This window comes from Rhinichthys klamathensis, unplaced genomic scaffold, assembly GCF_029890125.1.
Source record: "Rhinichthys klamathensis goyatoka isolate OS25496 unplaced genomic scaffold, OSU_Roscu_1.1 h1tg000988l_1, whole genome shotgun sequence".
Classification (NCBI taxonomy): domain Eukaryota; kingdom Metazoa; phylum Chordata; class Actinopteri; order Cypriniformes; family Leuciscidae; genus Rhinichthys; species Rhinichthys klamathensis.
This window is the reverse complement of record NW_026607291.1, coordinates 43,906-64,946: the sequence shown is the minus strand read 5'-3', so window position 1 is coordinate 64,946 and position 21,041 is coordinate 43,906. Positions and strand designations below refer to the sequence as shown.

The 21,041-nt window shown below is 44.2% G+C and overlaps 1 protein-coding gene across 1 annotated transcript in view; it reads right to left on the bottom strand.

The window, feature by feature from the left end:
• The window catches only part of zbbx (zinc finger, B-box domain containing), a 73,811-nt gene that overhangs the window by 35,201 nt on the left and 17,569 nt on the right, over nt 1-21,041 (bottom strand). Inside the window, exons 8-9 of the mRNA XM_056244480.1 lie at nt 17,091-17,270; nt 14,490-14,643 (exon numbers count right to left, since the gene is read on the bottom strand). Of these exons, the coding sequence (XP_056100455.1) occupies nt 14,490-14,643; nt 17,091-17,270 (334 nt within the window). The remainder of the gene's footprint in view (nt 1-14,489; nt 14,644-17,090; nt 17,271-21,041) is intronic.

Here is a 21,041-nt window from a genome sequence, read left to right as displayed (position 1 = left end):
TCGTCCTCCCTGACTTTGCACAAGGTCTGTGCCAGAAGGCTCACTGGGGGAAACGCATACTTGCGAAGACCCCGGGGCCAGCTGTGTGCCAGAGCATCCGTGCCGAGGGTCCCCTCGGTCAGGGAATAGAACAACTGGCAGTGAGACGTGTCCGGGGCGGCAAACAGATCTATCTGTGCGGTCCCGAAGCGCCTGAAAATCAGCTGGACCACCTGGGGATGGAGTCGCCATTCTCCCGGTAGCACCTGCTGCCGTGAGAGCTCGTCGGCTGCACGGTTGAGCAGGCCCGGAATGTAAACGGCACGAAGCGACCTCAGATGCTTCTGACTCCAAAGGAGGAGATGGCGGGCGAGTTGTGACATGCGGCGGGAGCGTAGACCACCCTGACGGTTGATGTACGCAACGGTCGCAGTGTTGTCCGTGCGGACCAGTACATGCTTGCCTAGTAACGACGTTTTGAAGCGGCCCAGCGCAAGATGTACTGCTAACAACTCAAGGCAGTTGATGTGCCAATGCAGTTGAGGCCCCGTCCACAGACCTGAAGCTGCATGCCCGTTGTACGTGGCCCCCCAGCCGGTGATAGAGGCATCCTTCGAGACCACAGAGTGCCTGGACACTTGTTCTAGGGGAACACCTGCCCGCAGGAATGAAGGGTCCGACCACAAGCTGAGAGTTTGGCGACAGTGCGGGGTTACTGGAACCCGGCACGAGCCGCTCTGCCACGCCCATCTCGGGACTCGATCGTGAAGCCAGTGTTGGAGCGGTCTCATATGAAGCAATCCGAGCGGCGTTACCGCGGCTGCAGATGCCATATGCCCCAGGAGCCTCTGAAACAGTTTCAGTGGTGCCGCTGTTCTGCGTCTGAGCGTACTCACGCAGTTCAACACTGACTGGACGCGGGCCTCGGTGAGACGCGCTGTCATGTTGATCGAGTCCAACTCCATACCGAGAAATAGGCTAGTGACAATGCCCCCGAATTTTTGAGATACCCCTACCGGAGGTAGAACTAAACGCAACAATGTTTTTCCTCATCTCTAAGGTCTCCCATATATGAAATGGATTCTTGGCTAAAAATATTTTACTGCTAAGATTGTTAAATTAACGGATATTGTTATACACCCCAAAACCAAAAAAGGACTAAAATATGGCCTGTCCGTATGGGAGTTAAGGTATATAAACTAGTGCAGATCAATCACACAAGCTCTGAGAGCTTTAAAACTTGACATGTTTGTAGTCAGGAAGTTGCTTTAACTACTAGAAAAGACTGGATGTGAATATCTTGATGTATGGAATAAATAGAGACATATAAACACATACCTAAAATAAGCGGACATGCACAAATTTAATATTTATGCAGAATATTTTCATTTACTTTATGGTTGCTTTGCCAGGGATTATCATAGAAACACATATGATGGCTTGTTGGAAAGGTGGGGTTGTGCTGAATCCAGCAATACCAAGTATGTAAATATAGCATGACAAATCAGGGTGTTCTGTCACTCAATGCATGAGGTGTCTAAAATGAAAGAAAATGGAACACTGACAAAATTTAGTCCAAAGCCCATTATCAGTGGTGAGAAAAATGTTGAGAAATTCAAATATAAGAAACATTTAATAATGAAACATTTCATATGGCACCTTGTACTAGGGGTGGTTAATCTGTCTGATTTCCCGATTCGATTCGATTACGATTATTGAAGTCCCGATTCGATTACAGTCGATTTTCGATTATTAACGATTCTCGATTAGCGATTATTGATTTTCCATTTCACAACAGTAAACGAAAAAACACTACAAAGTGATTGCAGTATTAAAAAAAGTCAGCTGCTGAATTACTTAACTCTTTTATTGAGTAACAACAACTCAAAGCACTTTCTGTGTCGTGTAGTTATAACTTCAGAATTATTTGTATGTAGCTTATGTTCTGTAGAACACAGAAATGAATACATCACATTGTGTTGTGACTCATCAAGTTGAACGAAACAATAACAAATAAATGAAAGGCTTATTTCCTTAAGGAAGTAGATCAGAACCAACATACTGTAGAAATTGGACAATTTTCTTCTAGAAAGACAAGGTGTTGTTCAGGTGGAGGAAGACTGCAGGTTGCAGTCGAAACATGTCAAGGTAAATAAAAAGTTTATAATGCAAAAAAATGTTTGCATTATATGCGGTTAGAACAGCTGTCAGCAGCGCGTCCTCATCCATATCAAGCGCCTCGTCCCCTGAGGCGGCGGCAGCGCGGGCGGGAGCCGGCGGCTGCGAGTCCGGGAGAGGGGGCGGAGAAGGAGAGATAGACGCTCGAGGGAGTCATTCCGGCGAGCATTTGCATCAGAAAACGACGGCAGTGCAGCCCGCAGGGTCGACATCGGAAGTGCGTCGCTGAGCTCACAAACCCCTGAGGGGAAGAGCTGCGTGTTCCTGGCCCAGGCAGAGAGCGCAGATCACATGGCGGTCTCCGTCGCTGTGCGGGGCTCTGCACGCGCCGCAGGAAGTGCAAGGTATCTTGAAAAAGACGCTCGCTGCTCTTTTAGACAGTAAGTTTTGCAAGAAAGGATCCGTCGCCGGATAGCGTAGCTCGCACGGATGGCTGAAGGTGGCGAAGACGGCCGGCTTCTTCAGGCGCTGTCTTGTCGCTTCCTCGACGGCGGCGGCGGCTTCTCTCTAGATCCAGCGATGCGGCAATAATAATAACGAATTTTTTTTTTTTAAATAATAAAAAATCGATTTTTGAAAATTTAATAATCGATTCATAATCGTCCATAACATACTCGCGATTAATCAATAATCGATTTTTTTAACCACCCCTACCTTGTACTATATGGAAACAAAGACTGAAATCGAAAGATAACACCTTACCATAGCACAAACAGGAGACTAGGAGTCAGGATTGCAGTTTGACCTCAATGAGCCTTTTAATAAAACTATAACTTAACTTCACATAATACAAATTAAATTACTGCCTTAAATCAAACAAATGGCAATCTAACAAAACAAAAACTCTGAGGGGGAATGAGCCCTCTCTTCTCAGGCTGTTTTTTTTTTTTTTTCTAGCAGCAACCATTTGGAACATGAACTGCTTTTGGTAGCCATTCTGAGGTCAGGCGCCCATGATGTTACAACAGCAACACACCACTGTCACTCATCCACATTGTCATCAGTGACAAAGTGGGTCATATTTGGACAGTCTGGGAAAGGGCAAGAGCAAAACTCTGTGCAGGTCAAGCCCCCTGAAAGACACTGGCATTTGGTGGCATCGTTGCAGTTTTCATCTTTACAGTAGAGGTGGGTGATGTCTCTAACTTCTTTAGGTGCTGGTGCCTTCTGGAACATCACAGGTTCAATGCACCCATCTTCTCTAAGCCTCCATCCTCTACCAACCGGATTCCAGAGAAGAGGTTTGGCCAGGTGGCTGTGACGCCACACTGCTGTTTGGTACAAGGCTCTCAGCACATGTTGCTGGAAGGCATCTTCTGTTGGGGGTAGATTTGCTGCTGACAAATCTGTGGTAGATGCTAGTGTGTACCTAAGCTCATCTAGGTTGGTGCAAGGATGCCCATCCACCTTTTTCTTTTGGCCATACAGGAGGAGGGCATACCTTCTTGCCACAGGCAAAGCCTCTTCCAGGCTATCAGAGAGTCCAAATTTGGTCATTTCCTGTAACTCACAAAGATGAGTCTTCAGTCTTGTGAGGGCAGTGGCCTTCCCAATTCTGTACAAACTGCTTGTGGTGTCACAACCCGTGAGGGCGTGGCATGCAGGTAAACACTCACAAAGCACTGCTCCAAGCTTCTGAGCGATCAAACAGATGGGGACGAATCTTTCCTTAAGGCCATGTCCAGAGAGCATAAACACTGCTGAGGATCCAAACATTCCTTTGCTTGAATAGTACAGAAGCAAAACAAGTACATCTGTATCATCACATTTGACAATTAGACGAGAATGTGACTGTGCAAGGTGTATTGCATGTAACACCATCCTCGTGTCAGCCTCCTCCTGGTCACTGTAAAGATCTTTCAAGCAGTCAATGCCTGACTTGCTAACCCTCTTAACCTCTTGACCATTTTCAAAGCCACCTGCCAAGATGACAGTGTTCCCTGAAGAAATTCTCGTTGGCCCAGTACTGGCGATGTAGGTGCTGACAAAGCTACATAGAGCAGCCTTGTTTCCGCTGATCCTGAGGTATTTTCTGTAGTTTGGAACACTTGTTTGTCCTGTGATGATATGTGTTCGTCTGCTGGTGTGAATGGTGCCTCTTCTTTGTCTTTCAAGATCTTTGACTGAGTGTTGGTGGTCATATCTATCAAACACTATAACGACACAGCTGACACATTCAATGACCTGGGTGAGTGTGTCTGGAAAAAGATCACAACTTTAATGGGAAAGGAAGGTATCCTTTCCCATTAAAGTTGTGATCTTTTTCCAGACACACTCACCCAGGTCATTGAATGTTTGAAACGCTGAATCATTGAGACTCTGTAGAAGAGCCATGCCATCAATGATATATGCTGATGGTTCTTTAACATTTGGCAGCTGCTGTGTCTCTTCAACAACAGCCTCAAGTTTCTTGGCCAGGTCAGCTTTTGTTGTCTTCCTCATGCTTCCATCATCATAAAACAAAGAGGGTGGGACAGCTGCGAGTTCGTGAGACATCACAATCTCCATGGACACCTCTCTTTGCTTGGAGACAGCCAGTAATCTTCGAAAGAGCACATCTGAGTCCATGTGAACTTTTCTAGATATGCTGACTCCAACTGATGTTTTCATGTCCTTGAAGGTTGCACACTGGTTTCTTTTCTCTGGCTCCCAGAAGCTCTTTGTTCTTTTTGATTTTGCCAGACGTTGTTCAATAAAGATGGCATTCTGCTTCGCACCATCTTGGAGGAAGCTTGAGAGCTCTTTTGCAACTTTCTCAGATGCAACCTGACCACTTGCAATGTTGATCAGTTCCTCAGGAATGCTATCAAGATCAAAGGGATTCTGCCTCTGCTCCACAGCTTCCATTATCTTCTGTATGTCTCTTTCGTCTCTGTCCATTCTGGATGCTCCATGCTCCTTGTGTGCTTTCGGGCTCTGATCATCAGTGTCACAAAGCTCTTTCATGGCATCCACATATGCTGTGGTCACATGTCTTGTCATCAACCATCTTGTGAGAGCTCCTTTTCGTAATGTGAAGCCAACAACTCCACCCTGACTCTTGCCTTCTCGATTAATGGTTTGCTCCAGTGCCTGATCAGTAGCCACACAGTTGAAGCTTCGATGCTCAGACCGGCGAACAACAAACCCACCTTGCTGCATGAATGTGTATGCTTCTGGTTGTTCATGTTCAAGTGCTTTCATTTCTGCAACATAGACTGGCATGTACTTTCCATAATTGGTCCTGCCAGCAGCTCTGAACCAAGGCATCACTTCACACATGCAATTCAGGTGAAGTTGAAAGTCAGCTTCACGCTCTGAACGAAGAATCCTTAGCAATAGATCAGCACCATTGAGGAACATTAACCAGTATCCAAAGGTTGCTGATTGCTTAACTCCCTCATTTATGAACATCTGGATTCTCTTCTGGATCTCAGGAAGATCAGTCTTCACCTCACTGATGAGCTGTTGAGCAGTGGCCTTGTCATTAGCGTGAAATGCATGCTGTACATCTTGTAGGATTTGCTCTTGTGCTTCAGTCATTGCACATTGGCCTTGTTTTTCAAGCCATGATTGCATAGCTTGCCAGAAGAGCCTGAAAAGAGCCTCAGAGGCTAGCTTTATGCTTCTTACTCCTCTTGTCAGCTGTTTCCCTTGAAGCAACTGTCGAGCTGTTCCCTCTGCATACACATCTGACTCAGTTAGTATGTCAAAGAGTCCACCATCGCCATAGAGCTTTCCGATGCTTGCTAGGTAAGCCATTGTGATATGCATACCTCCCAGTCTCATTGTGATCTTTCCTTGTAAGGGTGATGGTTTGCTCCACAAGATCTGTTGTGCTTTACTATAAATAGCGAGGTCTGCTGTCACAAGAATATGGTGCTGTCCCAGTTCTGCAGCAAGCTGTACAAGTCGTATCATAGATGTGTAGATGGTGGACAATTCTGAGGGTGATTCTCTTATGAAGGGCAGGTAGAGTACACTGGCTACTGAACAAGCAGTGTCTGACGTGAAGGCATTAAATGCAGACCAAGCAGGGACATGCAGCTGATTCTCAATTACATTTCGGGACAGCTTCCATACCAGATCTCTGTCTTCAGCTGCTTTAGAGATTGTTGTGTTTGTGTGCAGTAACTCAGGTTGGCCAAGTTCAGGTGGTTCGGGTCGCTTTGTAGATTTGATGTATCTGTAATCACAATTGAAATGAGAGGATAAGCTTATGATCATATGCATTGATTATCAAATCACTTTAAAACCTCACAACATACATTCATATTGAACATTACTTTGTATTAATCTTTAGCAGTTCATGTGACTAAGCGAATACCATAACATGAAAACAAAAACAACACAAAAATAGATTTCAGACAAAAAAGGTACCTGTAAAGTTTATCTCCATTCATATCAAACGTGTTTAAGGTGGTGAGGGACCTCTGTGGAACCCGTGCTAGGCATTTATCTGCTGTGGAGACTTGGCCTCTTCGGAACACAACAGACGCCATGGCATGAGTTGTACGCTTCCCATCCAGGGTTTCTTCATTTTGGTCAAAGTTGTCGATGGCTGCATCAACAATTCCATGTTCAGCGACTCCAGTGAGGCCAGTTGGGATGTAGACACCACTCTCTGTCCTTGATATCTGGTCTGCTGCCACAGATGTAAGGAAGTGCCTAACCTCTGTATAGGAAACACAGTGCCCCATTGCACTGAGCTCATTGATGAGTGTCTTACTACCAAACTCATGATGTATCAAAATGGCAAGTCCCAGTGTGATTGGCGTATGGACGTGACAGCTCTGTCCAATGAGATCATGACAGATTGCGATAACACACAGATTGTCCTTTGAAGCTGGGTCATCATCACATGTTTGGTAATCTCTGTGGGCATGTGAATCAACACACCAGTTGACAAAGTCATACAGGATGTTGGGTACATACTTGCTGCATTGGAGACGTGATAGATGGTCACTGCTGACATATGATTGACTGTCATGCTCTACCTGCTCCATGCTTTTCCTCAATATGTCTGCAGCTCTGTGTAATATTTGGATTTCGGAAAGACTCTGACTTGTCTGTGGAAGTGTTGTCTCACAGTCAACTGTTATTTCTGTGAGTTTAGCAGCTTCCCTCAGTGCACAATCTATGGTCATACTATCTGAGCAGATCAGATCTGACTGTCCTGGACGTGGAACAAATACAAGCCTGTCTTTGTAATGCTGTATCAGCTTTTCCTTCAGTTTCCAGGATCTATATTTCTTGTGTTGAACTATAGACACACTTTCTTCCTCAGCAATGGTCTTTAGTATGTTGTCATAGCTATCAGTCAAAGAGTTGAGAGTCCTCACTTTCATATATTTGGACAATACTGTTTTATCAATGTCTTCAGTGAGCTTAATAAAGGCTTTGTCATAGACATTGGTCTGCTTTTCTGATTCTTTTCTTCGTCTGGCAGCTGCTATATTTCGTTCAGAGATGTAGTGTGCAAGGCACATTTTATGGTATTTGGCATCATATGCAAAGAGATCTGGGCATGAAAGAATTCGAAGATGTACATCTTCATCAAGCCTTTCAGAAGCTGCCCGAAGGACCCTGTCTCTGGTACTTGCGCCTGTACCAGTCGAAATGGCTGTCAGAGGTTCTGGTCTAGAGCTGGCCTTCCCACAAATGAAACAATCTCTCCGTATTTTAAATGATGTTGTATCAGCCCTACTCAGCCTTCTTGGTGCAGATGTGCTCTCACTCTCAACATTTGCAACTTGCTGCTGCTCACTGATTTGTGTCTTACTGCAGTAATTCGCTCTACATGATACATGATATGAAACTTTGATTTTGGAGGAAAGTATGTCATCTGTATATGGAGCCAGAGTTTTATGGACATCATACTCTCTCTGCTGAGCAAGGGTAAGTATGCGTTGGAGACCTTCTACTGTGGGGTTTTGGACATAGGGATCTTTTTTCTTGCCCTTTTCAAAATGTTTCCCACAAATTATACAAAGCTTTGGATCCAATGTCTGTAAGACATTCTCCATAATTCAAGAGACTAGTGAAAAGGAAAAATGATATACATTTCAGAATTTTCATTGAAATCCAAATCAAGTTGAATTACACATGCAACATTAGTCAGAGGGCTAAGTAATTTCTTAGTTAGGCTAAGTAGTTTCTACAACTAGCTATTTAGCTACTTGTATTAGGCTAGGTCAGCCTTTTCATATGCCATACCAGTGTTTCCCCTAGGATTTTTTTTCAGGGGGGGGGGGGGGCTGCTAGTGTTGCGGAGCGGGCGTGTTATGGATACGTGGTGTACATTTTTTAGTAATCAAAAAGCATGTCTAATTAATTGAAATCATGTATTATAATTCATTACACTTATACAACATTTTCTACAAATCTATGAAAAAAAATGTCACACTATTTCTGTGTTGTGTTTTTTCTGGTAATAAAATTAAGACATAAAACACAAATTTTATCTTTTATCATCAATTTTAATCATATGAAATTAAATACAAATTTTGTCAAATAACGTGCTGTACAATGAGCTTTACGTTACTGTTAAAATTAAAACATGGAAGAAAAATTGATTATTCCTTAAATTTAGTTTTGATAATTTATTTGGATTAGTGTTAGTATTATTACATTGGGACATATCTAAATTCTACTGTACAACAGTAATATATTTCTGTCAAGTTAAACCGAACTTTTATTTTGACGGGTTGCCGTGAAGACGTTTTGAGTTTCTGTGTGTTTATGTCATGATGATAGTTTTTCTCAAATGAAGCGGTTAAATGATCACGAAGTGACTTTCAGAGTGGATCTAGAGCCTGTAGATGAAGTTCATGCATTTGTGTCTTCATATAGGCAAAAAAACTAAATGAAACTGCGCGTCGTGGTGAGGTAAATGAAACTGCGCGTCGTGGTGAGGTAAATGAAACTGCGCGTCGTGGTGAGGTAAATGAAACTGAGCGTCGGCTGCACCCGGCTGCACCATTCATCAACACAGAACATGCAGGATTCGTATTTAAATAGTCTTTGTGGTTTAATATTCACACACACTAGTCTACATCGCGATTTGATTTCAAGTGTACTGAACTGCTTTCTATTTATTCCTCAAAAGATTTACAAATTCCGTGTTATACAGTAAATTCCGTTTTAATGACTGGATTTCGTCAGCATTTTAGGGGGGGCGGGGGTCGTTTTGGGGGGGCGGGCCGCCTAAAACAATGGTAGGGGAAACACTGCATAATATTTGTAATGATTTACCTGTCTGATTAGGAAGATATCAATAAAGACAACGCTAGCTACAGCTGGATCCAACCATTAGCCTAACAGTAGTCAACTCACTAGACCACAATACGCTTATCAAATGAAAAATATCTTATTCTTATCTAATCAAAGATCACACCAATGGGGTGAAGTAAGCAGTGTAGGCTCTACTGCCCCCTGCTGGTCTGGACAGACAAAAGCTAACAATATCATTTTCCATTATTCAGTAATGACTTGACCATAACAAAATTCAAGTGGATATACATATTTTAATAAAAGGTGTTCCATTCCAATGTTAACCTGATTCAATTGGATCTGTGTTTCATATGAATTGTAAAGTATACTGTAAAGTATACTGTGCCTTATGAAATGTATCATTATTAAATGTATCATAAATACAGATCAGCACTTACCTTTTGTAACTTACTTTGCAGTAACAATGAATTTGTCAACATTCTTCTCACCACTGATAATGTGATTTGGACTTGAGACTATTTTGTCAGTGTTCCATTTTCTTTCATTTTAGACACCTCATGCATTGAGTGACAGAACACCCTGATTTGTCATGCTATATTTACATACTTGGTATTGCTGGATTCAGCACAACCCCACCTTTCCAACAAGCCATCATATGTCTTTCTATGATAATCCCTGGCAAAGCAACCATAAAGTAAATGAAAATATTCTGCATAAATATTAAATTCGTGCATGTCCGCTTATTTTAGGTATGTGTTTATATGTCTCTATTTATTCCATACATCAAGATATTCACATCCAGTCTTTTCTAGTAGTTAAAGCAACTTCCTGACTACAAACATGTCAAGTTTTAAAGCTCTCAGAGCTTGTGTGATTGATCTGCACTAGTTTATATACCTTAACTCCCATACGGACAGGCTATATTTTAGTCCTTTTTTGGTTTTGGGGTGTATAACAATATCTGTTAATTTAACAATCTTAGCAGTAAAATATTTTTAGCCAAGAATCCATTTCATATATGGGAGACCTTAGAGATGAGGACAAACATTGTTGCGTTTAGTTCTACCTCCGGTAGGGGTATCTCAAAAACTAAAGCACTTTTTGACCATTTGTCACTAGCCTAAAAAGAGATCCTCTGCCAGGGGGTGAGTTTGCTCTTCTCCCAGTTGACCCGAAACCCTAGGTGGCTGAGGTGACTGAGCACCAAATCCCTGTGTTCGCACAACTGCTCTCTCGACTGGGCGAGAATAAGCCAGTCGTCGAGATAGTTGAGAATGCGAACACCACGCTCGCACATGGGAGCAATGGCCGCCTCCGCAACTTTCGTGAAGACGCGGGGCAACAGGGCCAGCCCGAAGGGTAAGACTTTGTACTGATATGCCCGTCCCTCGAACGCAAAGCGAAGAAACGGTCTGTGTCGAGGGAGAATCGAGACATGAAAGTACGCGTCCTTCAGGTCGATCGCTGCAAACCAATCTTGGGGACGGATGCATTTGAAAATGCGTTTCTGCATAAGCATCTTGAATGGTAGCCTGTGAAGGGACCGATTCAGGACGCGCAGGTCCAAGATTGGCCGTAACCCACCTCCTTTCTTGGGTACAATGAAGTACGGGCTGTAGAAGCCGGTCTTCATATCCTCCTTCGCCATTAGGACTGCAATCTCCGCTCTGAGAACAGGGGCACTGTCCGCCAGAACACGGGTGAACAGGATGCCCCTGAAAACAGGGGGGCGCCGGGCGAACTGAATCGCATAGCCGAGTCTGACAGTACGGATGAGCCAGCGAGACGGACTGGGAAGCGTTAGCCAAGCTCCCAGAGACCGAGCAAGCGGGACCAACGGCACCACAGACGTACCCGGAGTGGGGCAGCGTGACGGAATGCAGGGACCCGACTCGGGCGGCATAGCGGCCCGGAGTGGGGTCTGAACGTGTGGTGCGAGACGTACCTGCTTCCGCCGGAGGGCAGAGTGAGTGTGCAGAGGCGACAGTGCGTCCAGGACACAGCCACTGCTGCCGGCTGGCGATGGAAGAGGGGCTCGGGAGTGACAAGGCATAGCGTCGTCGACTGCCAAGCGCGCCCTCTTGGGGCCCAGAGGTTTCAGAAATTGCTCTTTCTTTGAAAAGGTGGGAACCTTTTCAAAGAAAGGAACAAAAAGAAAAGGAAACAAAGGATTCTCCACCCGGCCCTCCACCGGGGGAAGGAGTGGCACGTCCGCCATCTCCTGAAGAGCAACTTGATCCACCTCTGGGCCGCCCGTCTCAGGGACGTTTGCACCGGCGCTTGCCTCCTGGCTTGGCAGCGGCCTGGACGGGCGGGGTCGACTTCCTGCGGCTTGCTCCACGCCGAGGCCTGGATGATGGCTGCTGCTGGGGCTCAGCGGGAGCGGAGGACGCCGCAGGAGGCCGACCTCGGCGACGAGTAGACGGAGGAGCTGCGGCCGGCGGGCGGGTGGGAGCAGCAGCGGTCCGCCGGGGCAGGATGTGTCGGATGGCCTCCGTCTGCTTCTGTGCGGCCGAGAACTGCTGGGCAAAGCTCTCGACCACGTCGCCGAACAACCCAACCTGGGAGAGAAGGGCATCCAGGAACCGGTACTTATCGGTGTCCCTCATGTCCGCCAGGTTGAGCCAAAGGTGGCGCTCCTGGACCACCAAGGTTGACATCGCCTGACCGACTGAACGTGCGGTTTCCTTCGTCGCCCGGAGGGCGAGGTCGGTTGCCACACGGAGCTCCCGGAGGAGCTCTGGGTCAGAACCACCCTCGTTCATGTCCATGAGCGCCTGGGCCTGGTGGACCTGCAAGAGCACCATGGCATGAAGAGCGGAAGCAGCCTGTCCACAGGCCTTGTAAGCCCTCGCCGTTAGACCGGACGAGAACTTACAGGCCTTGGACGGGAGGCGTGGGTCACCCCGCCAGGAGGAGGCGGATGCCGGACACAACTGCATCGCGACAGCCCGCTCCACTGGGGGATCCCCACATACCCCTTAGCTGCCCCGCCGTCGAGGGTGGCGAGGGGAGAGGAGCCACTAGGACGGCTTCGGGCACTATACGGTGCCTTCCACGTCCTAGAAAGCTCCTCATGCACCTCCGGAAAGAAAGGTACCGGGGCGGCGCACTGAGAACCAGCACGGCCCGCCCCGAGAAACCAATCGTCCAGCCGAGAAGGTTCGGGATGTGGTGGAGGATTCCACGCAAGCCCGACCTTCTCGGCGGCCCGGGAGAGCATAGCGGCCCATTCTGGATCCGGCTCGGACAACGCTACACACCCCGAAGGGGGCAACGCAGCCGAGTCGTCATCTCCAGATGACCGCTCCCCCTCCGATGCTGCGATCGACATCTGATCGTCAGCTGGTGCCCCAAAGGAAACGACTGGTCGTTCCGGAGAAGGACCGAGCCGTTCGCCAAGGGGCGCCGATGGCAACAGCACATGAGAGGCATGAGGGGCCCGCGGGGATTGCCTCGGCGGGGAAGCCTTCACGGTAATCCTCAGATCACCCTGGTCATGCGCCGAAGTAGGCCTATTCTGCGGGGCAGAATAAGCACTAGATCGGGGCATAGGCGAGGGGACTGCACCTCCCTTGAGGTAAGCGAGTCTCGATCTAAGTGCTGTGATAGTCATATTCCCGCAATGGGAACATGAGCTATCCACAAAAGCTGCTTCAGCGTGCCGAACGCCCAAACACGAGATGCAGCTATTGTGGCCATCTGCTGGCGCCAGGGAACGACTGCATCCAGAAACGCACAAGCGGAATGACATCTTGAAAAAGACGCAGGGTCCGCTTGTGTTGCTCTTTTAGTAAAATAAAAAAAGGAAATTGCTCTCACAGTGCTGAGGCGCCCAGGGGTAGCCACTGTGTGGACACACACACACACACACACAAACAATAGTGCTGTGAGAACAGCAGTTGAGAGCTGCACTGCTCGCGGCCACCGCTGATCGCGCCGTCACACCAACACTGGAACAGAGAGATCTTCCTTGAAGTCTTCAAAGGCGTTGAATCTTAGACATCAGTCACAGGAAACTCGCGCTCCGAAATGAAAGACGGTGGGTGCTCGCGCCCGCTTCCTGTTTTATACCCGCGCTGCGGGGCGGGGGCGCGTGACGCGTTCACGCACGCCAACGTTCATTGGCTTGTTCTTAGATACTCGAAGTTGATAGGGCTCCCTGAAGTGATCCCCTAACGTCGTCACGTCGACGTCACGTCGAACGTGAGCGACTGAAGGGGAACCTCCTCTGCATCCAATGGTTCTTGACTAATATCGCTAACATACTAAATTCCTGTGACCTGGCATCGTCATTCAAGTTTCTGCTGATAATTTCTGAAAAACACATTGCATCATAAGTTGTCAAATCACGGAATTCTGCAAACTGTACACAGCATCTGGAAGCACACACGCACCGTCACATAGCACATGTTTGTCATGCATATACTGTATGTAGTTAACTGGCAACCAATCAGTGGCCCTGTCACACTCGTGCGGTGCGTTATTTCAGTCAATGCCACACATGAGTGTGCTTTATGAGAGACTGTTTCTGTGTGTTCTGACAGCCTGCCACAGAATATGCGTGGCTGCTCACACAAACCTGACAGTATGTCACTTTATTACTGTGGTTTGACTGTAGCTTTTCTGCACAGACTTAGATGTGCGCGTGTGTGTGTGTGTGTGTGTGTGTGTGTGTGTGTGTGTGTGTGTGTGTGTGTGTGTGTGTGTGTGTGTGTGTGTGTGCGTGCGAGCGAGGGTGTGTGTGTGAGTGAGCGTGTGTGTGTGTGTGCTTTTTTGTTTTTGTGATATATGAGGACACAAATGTGTATAATGACATGCATATTACACTGGTATTACAACTTACACGTGATATATGAGGACATTGCACGAGTCCTCATATTTCAAATAGCTTAAAAAACATAAAAAACAATGTTTTTTTTTAAATGTAAAAATGCAGCATGTCTCCTGTGATGGGTAGGTTTAGGGATAGGGGCAGTGTAGGGGGATAGAATATACAATTTGTCCAGTATGAAAGTCATTACGCCTATGGAATGTCCTCATATATCACAAAAAACACAGCTGTGTGTGTGAGCGTGTGTGTGCGAGCGTGTGTGTGCGAGCGTGTGTGTGCGCGTTACCTGGTCTCTGCCCTTTCTCTCTCCACTCTTTCAGAGCCTCCTGGAAGGACCTGGCTGACTTTTCTTCATCAAAGCATCCTCTCAGCAGAGAGCTGTCCTCTTCCTCACCAGCCTCCTCATCCTCCAGGTCAACACCGTCATTCACAAACAACACCTGAGGCGAGACAGAGAACACAATGAGAGTGACAGAGAGAGTGAGAAAAGGAAACTAAATTAAATGGAGAACATGGCCAAGTTTCCACACTGTACAGAAAGTTGAGAGCGGGTTCTTGTTCAAACGTCCACTTCCTTCCACCCAACAAAAACTTATCAATAAAGCTATAATGAATAATTGGGTAACACTTTACAATAAGGTTCATTTGTTAACATTAGATAATGTATTAACTAACATGAACTAACAATGAACAATACATGTGTTACAGTATTTATTAATATTTGTTAATGTTAGTTATTAAAAATACAGCTGTTCATTGTTTGTTCATGTTAGTTTACAGTGTATTAACTATTGTTAACAAATACAACTTTTGATTTTAATATTGTATTAGTAAATGTTGAAATTAATATTAAAGGGATACTTCAGGATTTAGCATTAAGCTTTGTATTAGTAGAAAACCTGTAGTATTTTCAAATTACCATGCTTTCCACCCTCATATCCCTCTGATACGAGAGATTTATGTATTTTTTGTCTGGAAAAAATCCTCCGATGACGCAAAAATCGTCATTTTGCGTCATCGAAGGATTTTTTGGCCAGAAGCTAGAGAGCATTCTGAAAAGTTGAGATGTTTTCATCTCGCAGAGGCATAGGCGCGCCTGGAAAAACGAGCGTGCCGCTTCCATTATGAGCATGCTATATTTGAAATAACAAACTTGAGCGCGCAAAAGAAGCGATATGTGAACGGCCCCTAAAAGCGGATATTGCGTCAGTAATGAAAGTCAAGAACAGCTATTTGTTTTGCTTTACTCTGTTACATGAAAATTAAAATATGTAATGTCATAATTATAATGCTTTAATTAGGTACTTTAGTTATTTTTAACACAATAACGTAACACATGCAGGCTACGTTTCTCAACACTGAGAATTAATAAATAAACGCCTGTTTCTCCAGACTCGTGCTTCAGCAATCCACAAATCACAGAACTTTTATAATCACTAAGCCATAGCGATTTATTGTTCAGTATTACTTAAGCATTTTATAATTTGCATGGCTGAATGATGTTTTCCCCTTATCTGAGTGACCATGAATGACGGAGTATTTTAAGATAACCCATGCGATTGCGATCACTCACGTGTGATCATCGAATCCAGATTAAGTTAACTAAAAACAATATTTCGACTTTCCACATCCACCCCAGCCCGTTTACCTTCAGGAGTCAGAAGTACTGTGACTACTGTCCTCTCTTATGAACTCAGTCAGACGGCGCGCCGCGGGAGTGGAAGCGGGATCGAGCGGGATTCTTTATTGCTGTCGATTTTCAGTCTCTTTTTAAAGATAGGCCTTAAGCATCTGTCAATCATACCCGCTTGCTATTTGGGGAATGAACCCAGCGCTATGATTGGTCGATCTCCGCTTATTTTGCTGTTGCTTGATTTGAGGACTGCGCGTGCACAGAGGCGTCACCAGGTTTTTGCGTAGTTTAGAGTGACAAATCGTACCAGCGTACTTTGAGGTCAAAATGCGTATCCGCTACACAAAATGCGTACGGGTTGGCAGGTCTGCATTAAGCCCCGTTCACACTACACGCGACGCGATACCATTCATTTCAATGGTGAGCGGGCGACATCCGGCGACACGCGCGACAGCGACCAGTGGCGACTAGATGGGGCGTGTCTGGCGACGCGACAAAGTTGAGAAATTTTTCACTTTATGCAAATGAAGAGCGATTTTCGCGAGCGACAACCAATAGGAGTGGAGCGCACGTGATCCCTCTCCTCAGCCCCTGAAGTACTGCTGGAACCGGACTTCATCCAGCCGCAGTTCCTGCACCAGCCGGTGGTACTCGCCGTGCTGTCTCCAAGCCCGAATGGTCTCGTGAACCCAGATAGACCGGCGTTTGCGCTTATGCCGTAGATAAACGGCCGCAACGAGAAAAATCGACTTCTGTGTCTCGTTCATCTTCATGCTTCACTACAGACGTTTTTATGTACGGAGTATATTTATATTTAGTATTTTCCCTCCAGAATTGTGTTTTTTAGCGGCAAGAAAGCTGATTCGCTGTCTTTTGGATGTCATACTAGTCAACCAGTAGTGGGAACGCCCACTAGCGACCTCATCGCCAGCGACTGGCGACTTGCAGCGACAAAGTCGCGTGTAGTGTGAACGGGGCTTTAGGCTATGAATTAATAAACATTTATTGATAAGAACTATTTCATGTCTTTTCATTTACAGTAGCATGAACCACGAGTAGTCGAGTAACTCGAGTATTGTTTTGATAAGAAATCGACTAGCAGAAATCAGTAGTCGTACAACCTCTAGTTACAATGTACTTTATGAAGACCTATTTAAAGCATTATTCATTTTTAACCATATTTGACCTAAAGAAGCTACATTTATAAATTTGTTTATAAATTTGATCTACCATCCAAAACAATCAGTGACTCACCTGTGTGTGGTGTATTTGGTTATCAGACATGGGCCTAGGAGTTGATCTTTCCTCTGTGTCTTCTCTTTCATCAGTGGAATTGGAGGATGCACCTCGTTCAATTTGACTCTCCTCAGCGCTTACCTGCTGCTGGAGGCGACCCAACACATCCCGAGTGCTGACGGGGGTCTGGAGCTCTGCCTGGAGGATGAAACATAGATTTCAAATAGACCTTTAATTCAAAGTGCACAAATGCATCCTGTTAATGACTCGGCTAATGTACTGATGCAACCGAATGAATGCACACCCTCTATAGGTAAAGCATTCATCCAAATCATTAAATGGATATCCTGCATTTAAAACAAGCTTTATAGACAGCATCTGTGGCATGCTGTCGGTTCCAATGGAAATTTCATCTATCAGTTCGAAGAAACAACCAACAATCATGCTAACGATAATGCACTTACAATGGAAGTCTTGAAATAAGTCATATTACAGAAGTAAAATGGGTTCCAAAAAGAAATTCACATTGATTTTCATGCTTTCAAGCTTTCAACAAGAAAACCTAACACCTACAGGTATCTTGGTCAGAAGTTTATCACATTCACACCAGGTATTAGCAGTTTTTATTAGCACTGATTATTGCAAACATTATCAAATATCTCTGTAAAATGTGCAAATGAATAATAGCACAGAAAAAAAGCTTGATTAAATCACGTAATTAACCCAATAACCGCTAGCCAGTCGACTAATTCCTCTTTATGACATCATGTCCTTAAGATAACATTGTTAGTGGCCATTATGGTGGTCAGGGCTGCTAAATAATGCTTTCTCTTACCACATCAGATAAGACCTTGACTGTCTTGTGAATACATTTATATTATGCACTTGAGTAAACATTAGCAAATTAATTAGTTTATCTCTGCATATCGATAGTTTACGTTTGCAGACGATAGCAAGCAATCAGAAACTATTAATAGGGGAAGAAGTGAGTGTAACTTGAAAACAGAGATAAAAGAGAATGAATCAAAAGCAGATGGGGAAACGCCTATGTCAAAGACAGACGAAGACGAACCAAGAAGGCAAAGAACAAACCCGAGGATGAAAATATTAATATTTGTTCTCATTTTCCCCCCATGGAAGCAAATTAAACAGGATTAGGACGCATAAAGCTGCATTAGAGCCGATGTGTAGTTAAATACAATTCTCTGTTTCATGCCAAGAGAGCACAAAGTTGTGACTGCTCTCTCTTTCTCTGATTTTCTCTCTCCTTCGCTCAGTCAACCTTCTTTAACAGCACTGTATATCCCTGTAGCTCAAACAGTAGAGCATGGTGCTAGCATCACCAAGGTCATGGGTTGGATTCCAAGGGAAAGCATGAAGTAATAAAATGTAAGCCTTCAATGAAATGTAAGTCGCTTTGGATAATGTAAATCTACATAAATAACAGGCAACTCACTCGGTTTATGAATAGAGCCTATGGGTTCTTCTGTTTCTCCTCCATCTGGACTTGTTTGCTTGTGTCTGTGTAACTACTTTAACGTCTTCTAGCATGCGGCAGTGCAGAGTGAGCTTCACGCAGGGCAGAAGGAAGGTTGGCGGTGCACATGTGCTGCCTAATGCTGCATGGCTGGATGTAAACATCCATGTGGGCTTATGTGGGTCGCTCAAGGTCATCCTCTTCCAGGAAGAGCCAATCACCACACATTGCCAGCATACCTGCTATATGCAAAAATTGGAGCAACTCGCATGCTCCAAACAACACTGACACATGCATAATGATGTCTATACATCACGGATGGAAATTAGCACCCGCCACCAGCCAAATGCGGGTGATTTTGTGTTGTGGCGGGTAAACTCGCTTCACCTACCGGCCACCGAGGCGGGTAAATAAAAATAGCATACTGTTTCACCCGGCCGGCGGACACTTTTAGAGGAGGCACACCTTCAAACAAAAATGTGGCGTTACATCGCAGGCGTAGAGGTCTGCAGAGAAAACATCATGGTGCGTTCACACCAGACGAGAATAGAGCGTCTGGCGCGAGTGATTTCATTGTTAAGTCAATGCAAAGACGCGTTACGCGCGTAAAAAATTCCTACGGCGCGAATGAGGTGTAGAGCGCGCCGTGGTAGATGCGAATACGCCTCATTCGCGCGGCAAGTTCGAGCGTCTGACGCGTTCCGCGCGCATGATTTTATTGAGTGCTTTTGTGCATTCACGCGTTTGACGCGAATTCGCGTCTGCCGCCCGAGTTGAAAAATTTTAACTTTGGCGTCAATTCGCGCCGCGTTAACCAATCAGGAGCCTAGCTGCTGTCACGTGGTGAAGTATCTGGATGCTTCAATAAATTATTTTGTACTAAATGCCTGATGTGGTTCTAATGCACAACAAAGCAAATATTTTATCACATAAAACTTGATTTCAATATATGAGACATATTCATTTTGTATTGAATGCTATTTATTCCATTTCATATCTAGATTATATTAAATATTATTCTAATGTAAAGGCAACCAACATACTATAGCTCATAAATCCGTGTCTGGAGAGTGTTGTGTGAGAGAAAAAAAAAATCACAGGACAGGTTAATTACTTTTGGAGGCTGGCTCAAATTATCATCAAAACAAAAATAAATGACAGATTAGGTGGATGAGGCCGAGGGTGAGGGAAAGAGAAAATGTCAGTATTTCATTGAGACTTGAGATTAAATAAACTGCTTAAGTATTCTTGTAGTATTCATTTTCACATGCAGTTACACATTGTCGGTTAATTAAAAACAAGAAAGTGGCTGGTAGATTTTGAAATCCACCAGCCACAGTGGCCGGTGGACAAAAAAGTTAATTTCCATCCCTGCTATACATATGTATACGCTTATGTGGAGTGCTTTTGGTCATGTGCTCATTGTGAGGTATATGTTTTATGTATCCCTGGGGTTAGTGCTTAACTTGAAATGGAGGCCATAATGAGATGATTTCTCCCAGTAAACTCAATACAGTCTGAATGACTCAGTGGTTCAAGTTAAACTGCACCTTGAATGATTAATAATGGATATTTCTATATAAATGCACAGCTAACAATCAGAAACCTACTACTGTTTATTCGACTGCTTGGTTTGAGAAAGTATACAGTATAGTTCAAATGGTTTGAGGTCGGTTCGATTTTTAAAATGTTTTTGAAAGAAGTCTCTTATGCTCACCAAGGCTACATTAATTTGACCAAAAGTACAGTAAAATTTATATTATGAAATATTATTACAATTTAAAATAACTGTTTTCTATCTGAATATATGTAAAAATTTAATTCATTCCTGTGATGGAAATGCTGAATTGAAATGCTGAATTTTCAGCATCATTACTCCAGTCTTCAGTATCACATGATCCTTCAGACATTATTCTAATATGCTAATTTAGTGTTCAAGATTTTTTTATTATTATTATTATTATTATTATTATTATCAATGTTGAAAACAGTTTTTGCAGCTTAATATTTTTTGTGGAAACCCTGATACACCCTGATAATTCAGAACAATTATTTTTCAGCAAGAATACTTTTAATTCAGAATTAATCAATTTATAATGTTAATATAACATTATTATAAAGACATTTATAATGTAACAAAATATGTCTATTGTACGATTCATTATTTCTATTTCATACTGTAATAATATTTCACAATTTTACTGTATTTTTTATCAAATAAATGCAGCATTGGTGAGCATAAGAAACTGCTTATAAAAAGATTTAAAACAAATCTTAATGATTCCAAACTTTTGACCAGTATAGTGTTTGTTGGTCTTCTTTTCTTGAAAGAAATGTACTAATTACAGTTATACATAGTTTTGTACACAGAAGTTAGCGTAATTAATGTCAACCTTCAATTCATTACCAATTAAGTAACTGTAGTTCGGAGTGATACTATTATAGTAAAATCACATAAAGCCTAAAGGTAATTTAATGAGCACAGTTATTTT